The sequence below is a fragment of the Phyllobates terribilis genome, unplaced genomic scaffold (assembly GCF_046119375.1).
Source record: "Phyllobates terribilis strain yellow unplaced genomic scaffold, ASM4611937v1 Scaffold_2__4_contigs__length_985480577, whole genome shotgun sequence".
NCBI lineage: Eukaryota > Metazoa > Chordata > Amphibia > Anura > Dendrobatidae > Phyllobates > Phyllobates terribilis.
Window position 1 is genome coordinate 647,848,291 of NW_027362762.1, and position 16,841 is coordinate 647,865,131.

Below are 16,841 nucleotides of genomic sequence, written 5' to 3' on the forward strand. Positions count from 1 at the left end.
AAAGTCAGTCTACAGCACAATCCCTGGCCATTTAATCCAGTCAACAATAAATGCTGCATCTAGATGGCTCCCTCTCTCACCCCATCCTATGCACCAATGACAGTCATGGCAACTGTAACTCATATGTTGGCCTATTAGACCTTGCTTGTTGCTGGCCCAGCAGGCCTCCTTTCAGGTTAACACTTACAGGTCTAATGCCCATGAGTATTGTAAGGTATTAAACCAGCGAACAGAGTATTAAAGTTCCATAGTGGGAATAAATTAAAAAAATAAAAATAAAACAATGGAAAAGTGTTTTACCATTAAAAATGCATTATGTAAAAAACAAAACAAACAAACAAAAAAAAACATATTTGGTATCACTGCATTTGTAACGACTCGAACTATAAAACTTTTATTCAACCCATATAGCGAACAGTGTTGAGAAAAAAAACAAAACTGTTTTTTATCTTTTTTTTCAATCATACATCCGCACAAAAAAAGAGGAATAAAATACAATAAAAAAAAATTATATGTAAAGAAAATTGGTATCACTGAAACTGTCAAACTTATCCTGCAAAATACATGGCCTCACTCTCTCAACAAAAAAACAAAAGTTACTATACTTCTCAAAATAGTGATGTAAAAAATTATTTTAACCTTTAATTAGTCACGTTTGTTTTCGTCATATTTCCTCAAGTAAAGAAGGTAGATAACCGTCTGTTTCGGTAGCTTCTAAGCTATGGGCGATATATAAAATGTGATTCTTGTGCCAAATCATTACTTGTTTTTTCACAGTACATAGCTAGATGTTTAAATTTAGCTGATTTACTACAAATTTTATATTATCGTTTAGCCAAGATGTTGGTCTGAAGTCAAAATAAATTTCATTCTAAATCCCTATCTATTTAGTGACATAGTATAAATAAATGCTGCGATCGCTATTGATTGCAAAATTTAGGGGGTTAAACAGCCAGGGGCCCTGGATGTGACAGCTGGAGCTTGGATAACTTAAGCAGAGCTCCCCACGGCGATCGTGCTGGCACAGCTTATGTGCCCGCATGATGTAACTGTACAACAATTTGCGTGAACCCCTTCCCGATCATGATGTGCAGTTAAGTCATATGTCGTGAAGGGGTTAAAAGTTTGGCTATATGAATATTCCCCATAAGTTATCAAGGTATAACAAAAGTTTCTAGGTGGAGTATCTAAAAAATAAACTTTAACCCCTTTATGACCGGAGCATTTTCCATTTTCGTTTTTTGCTCCCCTTGTTCCCAGAGCCATAGCGTTTTCATTTTTCGGTCAATATGGCCGTGTGAGGGCTTGTTTTTAGCTGGACGAGTTATACTTTTGAACGACATCACTAGTTTTACCATATCGTGCACTGGAAAACGGGAAGAAAATTCCAAGTGCGGTGAAATTGCAAAAGAGACGCAATTCCACAATTGTTTTGCTTTTTTTTTTTTTTTTTCTTTACCACGTTCACTGAATGCTAAAACCGACCTGCCATTATTATTCCCCAGGTCATTACGAGTTTGTAGACACCAAACCTGTATAGGTTCTTTTTTATTTAAGTGGTGAAAAAAAAAATCCCCAAAAAAAAGGCGACATTTTCTGTGACCCGTAGCGTCTCCATTTTTGGGGATCTGGGGCCGGGTGAGGGCTTATTTTTTGTGCGCCGAGCTGACGTTTTTATTTATACCATTTCGGGGTAGATCCGATGTTTTGATCGCCCGTTATTGCAGTGTTGCGGCGACTAAAAAGAAAAAGGTAATTCTGGGTTTCGAATTTTTTTTTTCTCGTTACGCCGTTTACAGTTCGGATTATTTTTTTTATATTGAAAGATCGGGCGATTCTGAACGCAGCGATACCAAATATGTGTATGAGGTTTTTTTTATTTTGAATTTTTTATATTTTTAAAAACTTTTTGCATGCTTCAATAGACTCCAATGGAGACAAGAAGCAGCAGTTGTCTGATTGCTTCTACTGCATACAGGCGACGAGCAGATTGCATGTATGTAGTAAAAATGCTTACTCGCTATAAGCGTCAACTGCTAGGTGGCGCTCATAGCAATCGAGACATGACAACCACGGGGGTCTGCTGCAGACCCCGGGCTGTCATGCCCTCCCATTGGTGACCCGCGAACACGTGACGGGGTCATGGATGGGCGGGGTAAGTGACGCGCTTGCGGCGCGACGTTAAATGCCACGGTCAATCTTTAACTAGTTAACAGCCGCAGGTGGATCGCAATTCCACCCACAGTTGTTGCAGGCACATGTCAGCTGTATAAATCAGCTGACATGTGCCGGTTCACAGTTGGCTCAGCGCCGGAGCCCCCGCTGAACCGGCCTTTCAGACGTGGTGCATACTATTACTGACCACGTTGGAAAGGGGATAAAGGGGTTCTTCGGAGAGATAAATGTATTCATACCGACAATTTCAAAAACGATAAAGTTCACATCCATAGTTGTACTTTTGCTTTCAACTGTCACAGCAACTCGCTATTCAGAACAATTTACTATGAATGAGTGCTCCCCCTCCCTTCTGGGACGCCACATCACAGATCCGGCACCGTAGTCTGCTACTAACTTTTTAATACAAGCCAGTTGCCTGATGATGCCTCCTTCGATGCCAGAACAGAAAAAGGGGAGTGGATTTCTCATTGCAAGCTAGCCTCGTTACCAAGCCTGATGTTTTGTGTTAGGGCTTGCAAGGTTACTCCATCCTTTGTGCTCTGCCTGGGTGACTCCTGTGAGAGATATGCCATGAGATCAATGCTGGCCTCTTCAAAGATTACCTGTGACAGTCATATATCCCCACCCCACCCCCCCCCATCTCATTTCAGATCAACTCTGTTCCTTCCCATAGTATAATCCAGCTGGCATTTGCTGGGTATGGTGCAGGCCCCCGCTCCTGAGCCACTTCAATGCACCGCACATAAAAACATAACATACAATTTCCTTAATCAGTATAAAAGTTAACTAGAGGTGTGGACATACCTTGAAAACCCTTTCCCACAAACACTACATGTGTAGGGCTTGGTAATCCCCCCTTCATGAGATCTCACATGGTAGGTCATTCGGTCCTTTCTTTTGAAACGCTGATTGCAAACTGGGCACTCAAAAGGTTTCTCGTCTGAATGGGATAACTTGTGTCTATTTAGATGATAAACATCCCTGAAAGCCTTTCCACACATTTCACATGCATGGTTTTTCTTAACAGGTTTGCTCGGCTTCTTCACTGGCTGAGTGACAGGCATAGTTGGGATGCTTGTGCTGGCACTAGGAATTGTAGTTGATGATGATGTTGTAACAGTCGACAGTATGCCTGCAATTGTTGAAACCAAGGATGTTCTGCTATTGTCTCCAGCAATAGTAGAAATAAGCGGCACGACCGGAGTAGTCTGTGTTTTCTTTGGCCGTGACACCAGCTTAATTCCTGTATGGCAGGATTCATGGCGTCTTAAATGGTAACTGTCCCTAAAGGCTTTGCTGCAATATGTACAAATAAAGGAAGTTTTGGGTTTTTCTTTCTTTATAACAACCGTATCTTTTATAGGTTCTGATGAAGGCTGGGGCTGAGGTTTCTGTGTTATTGGTATAGGTAGCATAGGCTTTTGATCAGGAGGTTCAACGGGAGCTCCCAAAAGTGGCAGCAAGCTATTTTGAGCAGCCTGCTGTTGGTGATGGTGATGATGATGATGGTGGTGTGAAGCTTCATGAGCCTAATAGGAAAAAAAAAAAAAAAAAGGAACAGAAAAACAAGTATTACTTAAGTAGTTTAAATAAAAATAATCATCAACATAAATCGACAGAAGAATTCACAAGATATATAGATAGATAATGTCTTATCACACACAGCGCTCAAAGTTATTTTGCAAATTGGATGTATCAAATATGTCATTTTTTAGTTTTTTTTTTCAAATAAATAATATATGGTATTATTTGTTGTTGTGCCTCACAGGGCTGTGGAGTCGAAGCCCATTTTGGTGGAGTCGGCATAAAATGGACCAACTCCTAAAATATATAATAAATTGGGTACAGTAGTTCAATGCAGGTTGTGGGGAATATTTTTTCATAGGAATTTGTGAAAGTTATGAAATGTCCTATAAATGTCTGTCCTATTCCTGATCTAAGGGTCTAGACTTTTAGCTGAGATGAATCTGTGCTACAGTGAATTTATCACTTAGGCTATGTGCCCACGATGCAGAAATGCTCTTGAGCGTTTCTGCATCTCCCTGGCAGAAAAAACACATGCGGATTGTACATGCTTTTTTCCTGCCAGGGACATGCGGATGTGAAGCGCTTTCCAAGAGATTTTATCATCACTTGGAAAGTGCTTGTCAACTTGGTCACACTATATAAATACATGCAACCGGCATGGATAATGTGACCGAAAGAATGGTAAAAAATAAATATATACTTACCTTCTGATGGCCCCCGGTGTGCTTGTGTCTGCTTGCCGGCAGCTCGCGGTGGACTGAAGGACCTGCCGACGTCAGCGGTCGCGTGACCAGTCACATGACTAAATGACGTCATGGCAGGTCCTTGAGTCCTCCGCGAGCTGCCGGCAACCGAAGACAAGGACACCGGAGGCCATCAGAAGGCAAGTATAATATTATTTTTTTTTTTAACAGTCTCCTCTTCTCCAAACCCGGGTACCATCCGCACATTGAAATGCATGGAATCCGCATGTACAGATTCAGTGATGCGGATTCCATGCGTTCCAATGTAAGTCAATGGCGGCGAAAACGCAGAGCTTCCGCAAAATAATTGGTAGTGCTGCGTTTTTTTCCGCAATGATAATCCGCAGCGGAAATTTCCGCAGCATGTGCACAGCGTATGAGGATTATCATTGGGGAACATTGCAGACTTTCTGCCAAGTGTTTTTTAAGCGTTTCTGCAGCGGAATTGCTGCTGCAGAAACGCTTAAAAAATGCAGAGTGGGCACACAGCCTTAAACATGAGCCATGTATGAGGGAGTCGGAGTCGTGGAAATTGAGGAGTCGGGAGTTGGAGGTTTGGCTTACCGACTCCACAGCCTTGCTATGTGGGGCACATTATACTGTATGGAGGACTATATGGGCCCATTATACTGTGTGGAGGGCTGTGTGAGGATTTCATTTGGGGAATTATACTGTGATTGGGCCACCATACTTTGCTGGGGGGCTTGAGATGGGGAGGGGGGGTCCAGTAGGGTCATCATACCATGCGTCTGGAGGGTACTATGGGGGAAATCACTAAGGTTATCATACTGTGTGTGGGGGCATTTTTGTTGGCATCATGCTTTATTTGTATTATTCAAGTTTTTTTTTATCCTTTAGTACATATTTAAATTAGGCCATATTTTTACTGCTCTTACATTACATATTATGCCAATATTTTATTCGAAGACCTATTAATTAAAATTTACTTTGTTCCTGGGACAACCCCCAAAAGTTTGTTTCCATATGAAAAAGTTAATAGTTATATTCGATGAGGAAGTTTTACCTTAAGTGTAGACATTTTTATAATAACAAGGTTGGCCGCCACTTTGTCCAAGCTTTTAATTTTGACCCTCTGTGTATTTGAGTTTGACATTCTTGATTTAATGAGAAGGTCTGAAATTTTATGAACATTTAGAAAAATTAACAAACTTTGAATACTTATATATCTTTAAACTAGAGATTCAGACCACACAAAAAAGTTAATAAAGGGCAGCACGGCAGCTCAGTGGTTAGCACAGCAGACTTGCAGTGCTGGGGTCCTGGGTTCAAATCCCACCAAGGACAACATCGGCAAGGAGTTTGTATGTTCTCCCCGTGTTTGCCTGGGTTTCCTCCCACACTCCAAAGACATACTGATAGGGAATTTAGATTGTAATGGGGACAGTGCCCATAATGTCTGTAAAGCGCTGTGGAAGTAATGGCACTATATAAGTGAGTAAACTAAATAAATATAAATTTTCCATATGACTACTTTAGGTCAGCATTAGTGTTCATTAACCCTTTCAGCGAGCACGCTCGGGTACTCGCCGAGTATTTTGGTGTGCTCGTCATTTCTTTTACTGTCGCCGCGGCTGTTTCTCAAAAAATGCCCATAAATTTTCAATAGGATTGAAATCAGGGCTTTGTGATGGCCACTCCACAACATTGACTTAGTTATCCTTAAACCACTTTGCTACCATTTTGGCAGTATGCTTCGGGTCATCGTCCATTTGGAAGACCCATTTCCGCCCAAGCTTTAAGAGTTGTCCACTACAATTGAGTAGTAGGCGGATCTGCAGTACACCGCAGCAGCCACTACCACTTGACGGCGGAGCCCCGCAGGTGAGCACTTCCAGCTGGTGGCACCGATTAACAGCTGATTGGCGGGGTGCCGCGTGCAGGACCCCGGCCAATCATACATTGATGCCCTATCCTACAGATCGGGCATCAATGTAAAAATAGTGGACAACCCCTTTAACTTCCTGGCTGATGTCTTGAGATGTTGCTTCAGTATTGCCACATAATCTTCTTTCCTCATGCCATCTATTTTGTGAAGTGTACCAGTCCCTCCTGCAGCAAAACAACCCCACAACATGATGCTTCACAATTGGGATGGTGTTCTTAGGCTTCTAAGCTTCTCCCTTTTTCCTCCAAACATAGCGATGGTCATTATGCCCAAAAAGTTCAGTTTCATCAGACCACAGGACGTCTCCAAAAATGAAGGTCTTTGTTACAGTGTGCATTTGCAAAGGTTAATCTGGCTTTCTTTAGGTTTCATTTGGAGTAATGGCTTCTTCCTGGCAGAGTGGCCTTTCAGCCCTTGTTGATATAGTATTCGTTTCACTGTGGATATTGACACAATCTTACTAGCTTCCGCCATCATCTTCACAAGGTCTTTTGCTTTTGTCCTTGGGTTGATATGCACATGTCGGACCAAAGCATATTCATTTCTGGGACACAAAACCCGTCTCCTTCCTGAGCGGTATGATAGCTGGACATTCCCATCTTGTTTGTACTTGCATATAATTGTTTGTACAGAAGAAAGAGGCACCTTCAGGTAACTTGCAATTGTACCCAAGGAAAATTCTCTTCCAAAAAGAAGCTTCCAAACACATGACATCATATAGGGAGTCCAGAATAGTTTACAGGCATAGTAATCTTAGTGTATGTAAACTTTTGACTTTGCAGTAAGTAATAAAAATGCCTTAAAATATTCTCTCTCTCTAGTTATTCAGGCATTTTGCAAATATTAAAAATGATAGCAATCATAATTGACCTAAAACGAGAAAGGTTTATTCTAATTTCATGTCAGATATTGAGAAAAACATTGTGTCTTTTTATATAGTGTATGTAAACTTCTGGTTTCTGATTTCTCATATTCAAAAGGTGGGTTGTATACATCACCTAATTACAATAATGTCACCTAAAAGTAATGGCAGTATACTGGACTGTATTCAAAATGCTAATTTTACATATAGTTATAACAATGAATATATCCCAATATTAATTACATCCCAGAATATTGCCAAAGTAACACAGGGCAGCCTGTGGGTGGCGCGCTATCTGGTGCTCTGCTTACATATTCATCTGTATGCTCTTATGACAGCTCACTGTGCCTTCTAGTGCATTAATATATTCTAGAGATCTGTTTTACCATCTAGAGGGCGTAAAGAATGCATTTTATTTTGTAAGAGACACAGTGATGGGCATTATGATATGGGGCAGTAAGAGGAGCGCTGTTTTATGCCAAATAGCAGGTGCAGTAATAGAGATATATACAGCAGCAGAGTGTAATCATTTGGTTGAGGAGTTTATGAAGGTTGGGACTATAGTGGTATGTAAAAGTTTAGGCATCCATGGTCAAAATTACTGTTACTGTGAACATTTAAGCTCGCTTGAAGATTAAATAAATCTCTAAAAGGCCTAAAGTTAATGACACATTTCCTTTGTATTTTAGTCAAAAAATATATATTTTCATTTTTTTTTTTTTTTTTTTTACTTTTTAAAAATTACAAAAAGGAAAATGGGCTGATACAAAAGTTGCGCACCCTTGGAGATTTGTGTGCTCAGATAACTTTGACCAAGGTTTCAGACCTTAATTAGCCTGTTAGGGTTATGACTTGTTAACCATCATCCTTATGAAAAGCCAGGTGATGTAAATTTCCCAGCTTTATAAAATCCAACCTCCTCTAACCTTGCGCCAAAAAAACAGCAGCCATGGGTTCTTAAAAGCAGCTGCCTAGCACTCTGAAAATGGTGGAGGCCCACAAAGCAGGAGAAGGCTATAAGACAGCAAAGCGTTTTCAAGTTGCCTTTTCCTCAGTTCGAAATGTAATTAAGACTTGGCAGTTAACAGGCACAGTGGAGGTCAAGATAAGATCTGGAAGACCAAGCAAAATTTCAGTGAGATGCTTGCAGGATTGCTAGACATGCAAATCAGAAACCTTACTTGACTGCAAAAGACCTTCAGAAAGATCTGGAGTTGTGGTACATTGTTCTACTGTTGAGAGACACCTGCGCAAATATGGCGTTCATGGAAGAGTCATCAGAAACACGTCCTGTGGACCAATCAAGTTAAAATAGAACTTGTTGGCAACAATGTGTAGAGAAAAAAAGGGCAGAATTTCAGGAAAAGAACATATTGCCAACCATTAAGCATGGGGGTGGATCAATCATGCTTTGGGGTTGTGTTGCAGCCAATGGCACAGGGAACATTTCACAGGTAGAGGGAAGAATGGATTCAATGAAAATTCAACAAACTCTTGATGCAAGAATAACACCATCTGTAAAAAAGCTGAAGTTGAAAAGAGGATGGCTTCTACAAATGGATAATGATCCTAAACACACGTCAAAATCCACAATAGGCTACCTCAAAAAGGCACAAGCTGAAGGTTTTACAATGGCCCTCACAGTCCCCTGATATGAACATCATTGAAAATCTGTGGCTAGATGTCAAAATAGCAGTGCATGCAAGACGACCCATAAATCTCACAGAACTGGAAGAATTTTCCAAGGAAGAATGGATGAAAATCCTTCAAATAAGAATTGAAAGATTCTTGGCTGGCTACAGAAAGCGTTTACAAGCTGTGATATACGCAAAAGGGTGTGCTACTAGGTGCCAACCATGCAGAGTGCCCAATTTTTGCATCGGCCCATTTTCCTTTTTCACATTTTTTAAAGTGTAAAAGATGTAAAAAAAAAATTATATATATATATATATTTTTTTTTTTTGCCTAAAATACAAAGGAAATTTGTCATCTTTAACTTCGGGCCTGTTAGAGATCATTTCATATTCAACTTGCTTAACTGTTCACAAAAACAGTAGTTTTGACCAGTGGTGCCCAAACTTGATAAGCAACTGTAGATGGGGATAGTGCTGGAAATTTGTCTGTTGTAATCTTTGTAGACAAATCTTGACTGGAGAAGTCATCATGTCTATCTGGGCCAGATAGAAAAGTGAATGACTCCTTCAGAAAGAACGTCAGCTGTAAGTCACCATCTATCTATAGGGCACTGTCATTTCTTATTTGTTCTGCAGCACTGTATCTACCACTGTATGGTAACCTTATGGCGGTAATATCAGTGTTGGTCTTTGTATAGTGATTTACATTCAGCAGCGGCCTAGTCATCTGCGGAGGTTCCTATAACCTTTATTTGGGGTTGCCACCATAGTTGTAATCAGGGTACCCTTGCTAGGGGCCAACTTAGAGCCCTGAGCTGAACCCCTAGCTAAGCTTCTGGTGGCAAATTAATCTGGGCAGAATTAGAAGCTAACGGCGTGCTCCAGTGATCCTGGCCAACCTCAGGACAGAGTTTACAAGCTCAATATGAAAAATAATTGTAAGCACTGCAGATGTTCAGCGGTGGTTGCTCCCCTTGGCAATTGGTAATTGAAGAAAAATTAAAGTCAGGGGAACGAGGGTAATTGAAAAAGTAAATTGTAAAGTTGCTTGTTTATTACAGTGATACATCCATCTGTGAAGAAGGGAATGACCATATGAAGTACACAACTGATTGTATAACACAATGTATTGATCTTAAAGAGAACCTTTCAACAAGTTTCTATACCCCAAACTAATGCCATCTATCTAAAGGCGCTGTAAGCAGATTGCATCTATACATTTATGTTAGAAATATAAGCTTACGTTTAGAGAAGTGTACTGTTGAATGGTTATGAAAATGAGCCACAAGTTTAGAGGGCGGGCATAGCACTTACAGCTCTACTGTCTCTCTTCTCTATTCATCATCCGCTGCCTGGCTAATGTCCGTGATGGACAGGGCACTCCTCATTCAGTGACCTGCATCTCCTGCCCGATATCTAGTGCAAGCACTGTCATTCCCAGGGTCAGTGAATAATACTGAAAGTGTCCAGATTGCGCCAGACACAGTCTTCAGTCGGACCTTACTATGCATGCACCGCCCTGGAGAATGAGGATGCTAAAAAAAACAAAAATAACATATTCCGAGACCCGTAGCGTTTCCATTTTTCGGGATCCTGGACTGGGTGAGAGCTTATTTTTTGAGCACCAAGCTGATGTTTTTATTGATCGCATTTTGGGGTAGATACAATGTTTTGATCGCTCATTATTGCAATGTTGCGGCGACCAAATAAACATAATTCTGGCGTTTTGATTTTTTTCTTATTATGCCGTTTGCCAATCAAATTCTGATAGATCGGGTGATTCTGAACGCAGCGATGCCAAATATGTGTATATGCGTTTTTTTTTTTTTTGAATGGGGCGAAAGGGGGACGATTTAAAACTTTTAATTTTTTTTTTTACACGTACGTCAGTAGTCTCCATGGGAGACTAGAAGCTGAGATTGTCTGATCACCTCTGCTACACAGGCGATAAGATCATGCCAACCCATTGGCGACCCGCAGACAGGTGACACGGGCAGGACCATGTTAAATGCCGTTGTCAGAGATTGAAAGCGGCATTTAACATGTTAACAGCTGTGAGTGGATCGCAATTCCAAACAGCTGATTAGAGGAGCTGTCATGTCCCCGCACCAAAGGGAGAGACCAGGCATGCATGCATGCATATATATATATATATATATATATATATATATATATATATATATATATATATATATATATATATATATATATATATATATATATATATATATATATATATATATATATATAAAACACAAAAAAAATATATATAAAATAAATTCTAGAATATTTTTAGTACCCATAAATTAGTATTTTTATGTAAAAATAAAAAGTACGTTTGGTATCATGGCATCCAGAACAACCCGACCTATAAAACTGTTAACCCTTTAAGTGATCAAAAAGGACAAAATGATGCTTTTTCGTCATACCAAACAAAAAGTGGAATAAAACGCAATCAAAAAGACGAATGTAAATAAAAATGGTATCACTGAAAATGTCACCTTGACCCGCAAAAAAACAAGCCGCGATATAGCTCCATCAGTGGAAAAATAAAACGACGAAAAAATAATCCTTTCTATAAAATAGTTTGTGTGTAAAAGCACCAAAACATAAAAATGATATAAATGTGGTGTCGATGTAAACATTCTGACTCGAAGAATAAAGCTGCCTTATCAATTCTGCCACACGTGGAACGGCAAAAAAAATAAAAATTCCTGAATTGCTGGTTTCTGTTCATTCTGACTCCCAAAAATTGGAATAGAAGGGAATCAGAATACTTTGTGCCCAAAAAGGTTATCAATTAAAATGTGAACTCGTCCCGTAAAAAACAAGATTTCACATGACTGTCGGCCAAAATATGGAAAAATTATAGCTCTCAAACTATGCCGATGCCAATATAAAGTGTCTTTTAGTGTGTGACAGCAGCCAAACATAAAATACTATATAAATCTGGTATCGCTGTAATTGCACCGACCCAAAGAATAAAAGTCATCTAATCACTTATAGTGCACGAGGAAAGAAAAAAGAAAAAAAGAAATCAAACCAATTCTTCACATGCTGTTGATTTGTTCATTCTGCCTCCCAATGATCACAGTAAGGCTAGGCTCACATTTATCTTGCGCTCTACGCTGAGCGCTTACACTGTGGTTTCCATGTAAATCTCTAAAATAGGTCACTCACACGGAACTCCCGGTGGAAGATTCCCTATGAGGCAGATGGAGGCACTGTAGACGCAATCTGGCATATGATCTGGCGGTGTCCGTTTTTCAAGGCGTGCATAGAAGTGCGGTGCACCACAGTTTTGTGCATTTCTGAACAGAACGACAATGCTAAACAGAGGCCAGATGGAGTCCAGAGTAACTCTGCTGCTTCATTATAGTGAATGGATCCCCCAGAGGTTTCATCTGAATTACATCACTCGGAGATTCAGTTATGTTAAATGTTCCTAGCAAAAAACGCAAGTCCCCACTCCGGTCCCTCATGTGTTAACGGAAATATAGGGGGCTCCACGTTACTGATAGTACAAAGGCTCTGGAAAAGCAAAATGGCTCCTCACCCATCCCCTAAAAGAAATTCAGTAAATTCTGCACTCCCAAATTCAAATGCCAGCTCCCTTCCGAGCCCCAGTGTGAATAAACCACATTTCGAGTCCAGGGTTGCTATTTCTGTAAATGTGAGCCTGCCTAATTTACAGGTGTGCGTCTCAAGAAGCATGAGCTAAGCACTACAATGGCAGTTTGTAATTTGCAATCAGCAACAGCCACTGCTGCTTGTTTCTGGGAAACACCCATGGAGTCAAAATAGTCACTACACCTGTAGATAAATTCCCAAAGGGATATAGTTTCCAAAATGGGGGTCACTTGAGGGGGGATTCTGCTCTTTTAGCACTTGGGGGCTTTGTATATGGAGTCCACAAACTAGTCTAGGAAAATCCAAGTTACAGGAGGCAAATAGCGGTCCCTCCCAAGTCTTGCCGTGTGGCTAAGCAGTACTGCACAGCCACATATAGGGTATTTCTATGTTCAGCAGAAATTGTGGGACAAATTTTGTTGCTATTTTTACCCATTATGCCTTGTGAAAATGTAAAATCTGGGGCCAAAACAATATTTTGGTGGTAAAAATTTAATATCTTTTTCTTCACTGCCCAATGGTATAAAATTCTGTGACCTACCTGTTGAGTCAATATGATCACTGCATTTCTAGATGAATTTATTGGAGATTTAGTTTGTAAAATGGGGTCACTTATGGGGGTGTGGGTTTTGCTGTTCTGGCACCCGCAAACCAGAACAGTAAAATCTACACTATAATATGAAGCTCCTTCCCTTCTGAGCTTTGCACTGTGCCTCAAAAGTATTTCACAATTACATGTAGGGTATAGGCACACTCAGGAAAAGTTTTTTACAACAAACATCCATTTTTCCTACTAGCCCTTATAAAAATTAAAAACTTGGGGCTAAAAACATTTGTGATAAAAATGTAATTATTCTTTCTTCACTGCCCAATGGTATTAAATTCTGTGAGGCACCTGCGGTGTCAACATGCTAATTGCACCCCTAGATGAATTCATTGGAGGGTGTATTTTATAAAATGGGGTCACTTATTTGGGGGGAGAGTGTACTGCTCTTCTGCCACCTCAGGAGATCTGCCAATGTGACATGGCACCCTCAAACCGTTCCAGCAAAATCTGAACTCCAATATGGCGCTTCTTCCCTTCTGAGCCTTGTACTGTGCCTCAAAAAAATAGTTTTTGACCACATATGAGGTATCTGTGTACTCAGGAGCAATTGCACAATAAATGGTGGGGTCCATTTTCCCTGCTATCCTTGTGAAAATGAAAAATGTGGGAGCTAAAAACATTTGTGTGAAAATTTTTTTTGATGTTCACAGATCAACGTTATAAACTTTGTGAAGCACCTGTGGGTTCAAGGTGCTCACCCGCCCATCTAGATAAATTCCTTGATGGGTCTAGGGTCTAGTTCCCAAAATGGGGTCACTTGTAAGGGGATTTCCACAGATTAGGTTTATCAGGGGCTCCCCAAACGCAACATGGCATCCTCTTACAATTCCAGACAATTTGCGTTCAAAAAGTCAAATAGTGCTCCTTCCCTTCCGAGCCCTGCCGTGCGCCCAAACAGTAGTTTTTGACCACATATGGGGTATTTGTGTTATCAGGAGAAATTGAACAACAAATTTTGAAGTCCATTTTCTCCTGTTACCCTTGTGAAAATAAAAAATTGCGATCTAAAGTCTTTTTGTGGAAAAAAAAAAAAAGTGAAGTGTTTATTTTTTCCTTCCACATTGCTTTAGTTCCTGTGAAGCACCTGAAGGGTTAATTAAACTTCTTGAATGTGGTTTTGAGCAACTTCAGGGGTGCAGTTTTTAGAGTGGTGTCACTTTTGCGCATTTTCTGTCATATAGGTGCCTCAATCTCACTTGAAATGTGATGTGTTCACTAACAAAAAAAGTTTTGTAAATTTTGTTGGAAAAATGAGAAATTGCTGGTCAACTTTTAACCCTTCTAAATACCTAATAATAAAAAAAAAAGTTCTGTCCCAAAAATTGTGATGTAGACTTGTGGGAAATGTTATTTATTAACTATTTTGTGTAAAGTAACTCTAGTTGAAGGGCATAAAAATTAAGTTTAAAAATTGTGAAATTTTCGCCTAATTTCCAAATTTTTTTTTTTCACAAATAAATGTAATATCGTCATAACAACCAAATTTTACCACTACTATGAAGTTCAAGGAGTCACGAACAAAAGTCAGTGGGATCTGTTGAAGCCTATGGACAGTTGCATGCTCGGGAAAAGCTCCTGACATACCAGAGAGATAATTGTAATGCAAGTGGCGCCCTACAGATGTTTGGTAGTTGTATAATGTCTAAGCAACTCTAAAATGACATTAGGGCTCTGCTCACACAGTACCAGTTGGTGACTCGTTATTGTTCAAATTATTGTACTTGTACTTGTTGTGGAATTAATTGCACTATAATAATAAATAACCCAGACTCTAAAATGGACACTGAGCAGGACTCCACAGCCCTGCTTTAGATTGCAAGGTGTCTAAAAATCGGATACTTTATGGCTGAAGAAACTAGAACATGCTGCAATTTGGTCAAACATTTGGTCAATGGGAAGGGAAAAAAAAAAGCAAACTCATCTGGACAGCCCTACTGAAAAACATTGATCTGTGTGATGTCAGCTCATTTATGTCATACTATCCTCTTCACTTGCAAAAAATTCCCCAGGCCAATCACCTTCTTTGTGGATGGCGGCGGACACTTGTGTGGCGGGCGGACACTTGTGTGGCGGGCGGACACTTGTGTGGCGGGCGGACATTGCTGGAGAGTACAAGTGAAACATTGCCCGAGCTTATCCTGTGTGTGGAAATCAGCCTGGAGACCCTCCGGCCACAGGAGAGCAGCTTTATTGCCCTCTGTGGAGTCGGTGGCCATTGGGTTGCCTAACACTTGAGCTCCGGGCCGCGTCCTACAATACACTGTCTAGTAAAATACAAGACACCATATTTTATTGCTGCCAATGTGTAAACCACAGACTACCACACAACTCCTGAGGTGATAGCGGTACGGCTCCTTCATGCGTCCATGTTATCACTTCAGGCCTGGAGCGAGAAATCCCGCCTCCCCGGCTAAAGACTCCAAGGGAGCGGAAAAAGTGAGGCAGAAAACAGGCGCCGCAGCCCGCCATAATCCGGTGAGAGGGGGAGGGGCGGGACAGCCCGGGGTCTCGGGAATGACACAGCGCACTCTGTTCCGCCATAGCGGACGGCGACCATTCACATCGTTACCGAGTGACAGCAGCACCCGCCTGCCCGGAGGGCACAGTCAGCTCCTGGGTGCAGGAGCCCGGGCCACACCGCACGGCACCGGCGGGCACAGCCAGGCTCCTGCGCTATGTGTGCGGCTCCAGGAGCTGCGCGGCCGGGAAAGGAGGAGGATGTGGAAGGAGGAGGAGGTGGTGAAGGAGGGGGGATGTTTGCTCCCGGGTGTCCCCGCTTCCCGGGGAGGGGAGAGGAGGGAGGCGGCTGCTGCCTTACTTCTGGGGAGGGGGAGGTCAGGGCTGCCGCTTCTCCCGGGCACAGATAAAGACGTTACAGCGGGTCTTATCCCTTACCTGGAACAAGAAAGCCGTCCAGTTGGCCTCCATGGCGATCCCAGGGAGGAAGGGAAAGGAGGAGGGAGGAGGAGGAGAGCGCCTCTTGTAGAACAAGGGGGACAAAAAAAAGGAAGGGAAAAAAAAGAAAAAAAAAAAAGCGCAGGATCCTACATGAAACCTACAACAAAGCAGCTAAAACATGGCAGCGCCGCACAACTTCCGGTAACCTCTGGGAGAGACCATTCGGAAGGAGGAGGGGGAATGGGCAGCGGGATAGTGCGGCTTCTGCACCCTCTGTCATTGGGGACGGGCAAGGGGGGATGTGGGTGGAAACCATGTCTTCACGTCTCCCCGTCTCCTCCCGCCTCCGTGGATGTTGTGTACGAGACAAGTAGCAGGCGAGGAGCTAATAATACGTGCGCCACATAAAGCTCGCTAATGAGCCGCGTCCCTGCGCGGGCGGCAGAGGAAGCCCCTGGAGTAGCCGGCGAGCAGGCCGCGGAGTCACCTCACAGCTGCAGCCCCCAGACAAAGCCACAGTCTGCGCCCGGCTCTCCCGCGCTATTAATAGGCTGCCATTTTCTAGACGCCTATTGTCTTAATGTGTTCCCCGCCTTCTCCTCCTCCCACCCGACATGTCGTGCCCTGCGGGCAGATTCTCTCACCCCGAGCCGGCTGCGGGTTATGGTAATGGTGGAAGAGAAAGTGAGAAGGAAGCGAGCAGACTCCGTGTGTGCGGGAGAGAGCTGCCTGCCTGCTGCTACACTATATATATATATATATACACTATGCTGCCTGCCTGCTGCTACACTATATATATATATACACTATGCTGCCTGCCTGCTGCTACACTATATATATATATACACTATGCTGC

The 16,841-nt window shown here is 41.8% G+C and overlaps 1 protein-coding gene across 1 annotated transcript in view; it reads right to left on the reverse strand.

Moving 5' to 3' along the window:
• VEZF1 (vascular endothelial zinc finger 1) overlaps positions 1-16,548 on the reverse strand; it is a 49,230-nt gene extending 32,682 nt beyond the window's left edge. Inside the window, exons 1-2 of the mRNA XM_073666680.1 lie at positions 15,983-16,548; positions 2,983-3,707 (exon numbers count right to left, since the gene is read on the reverse strand). Coding sequence (XP_073522781.1) covers positions 2,983-3,707; positions 15,983-16,015 — 758 coding nt within the window. The 5' untranslated portion in view covers positions 16,016-16,548. The remainder of the gene's footprint in view (positions 1-2,982; positions 3,708-15,982) is intronic.
• Between the last annotated feature and the right edge of the window lie 293 nt (positions 16,549-16,841).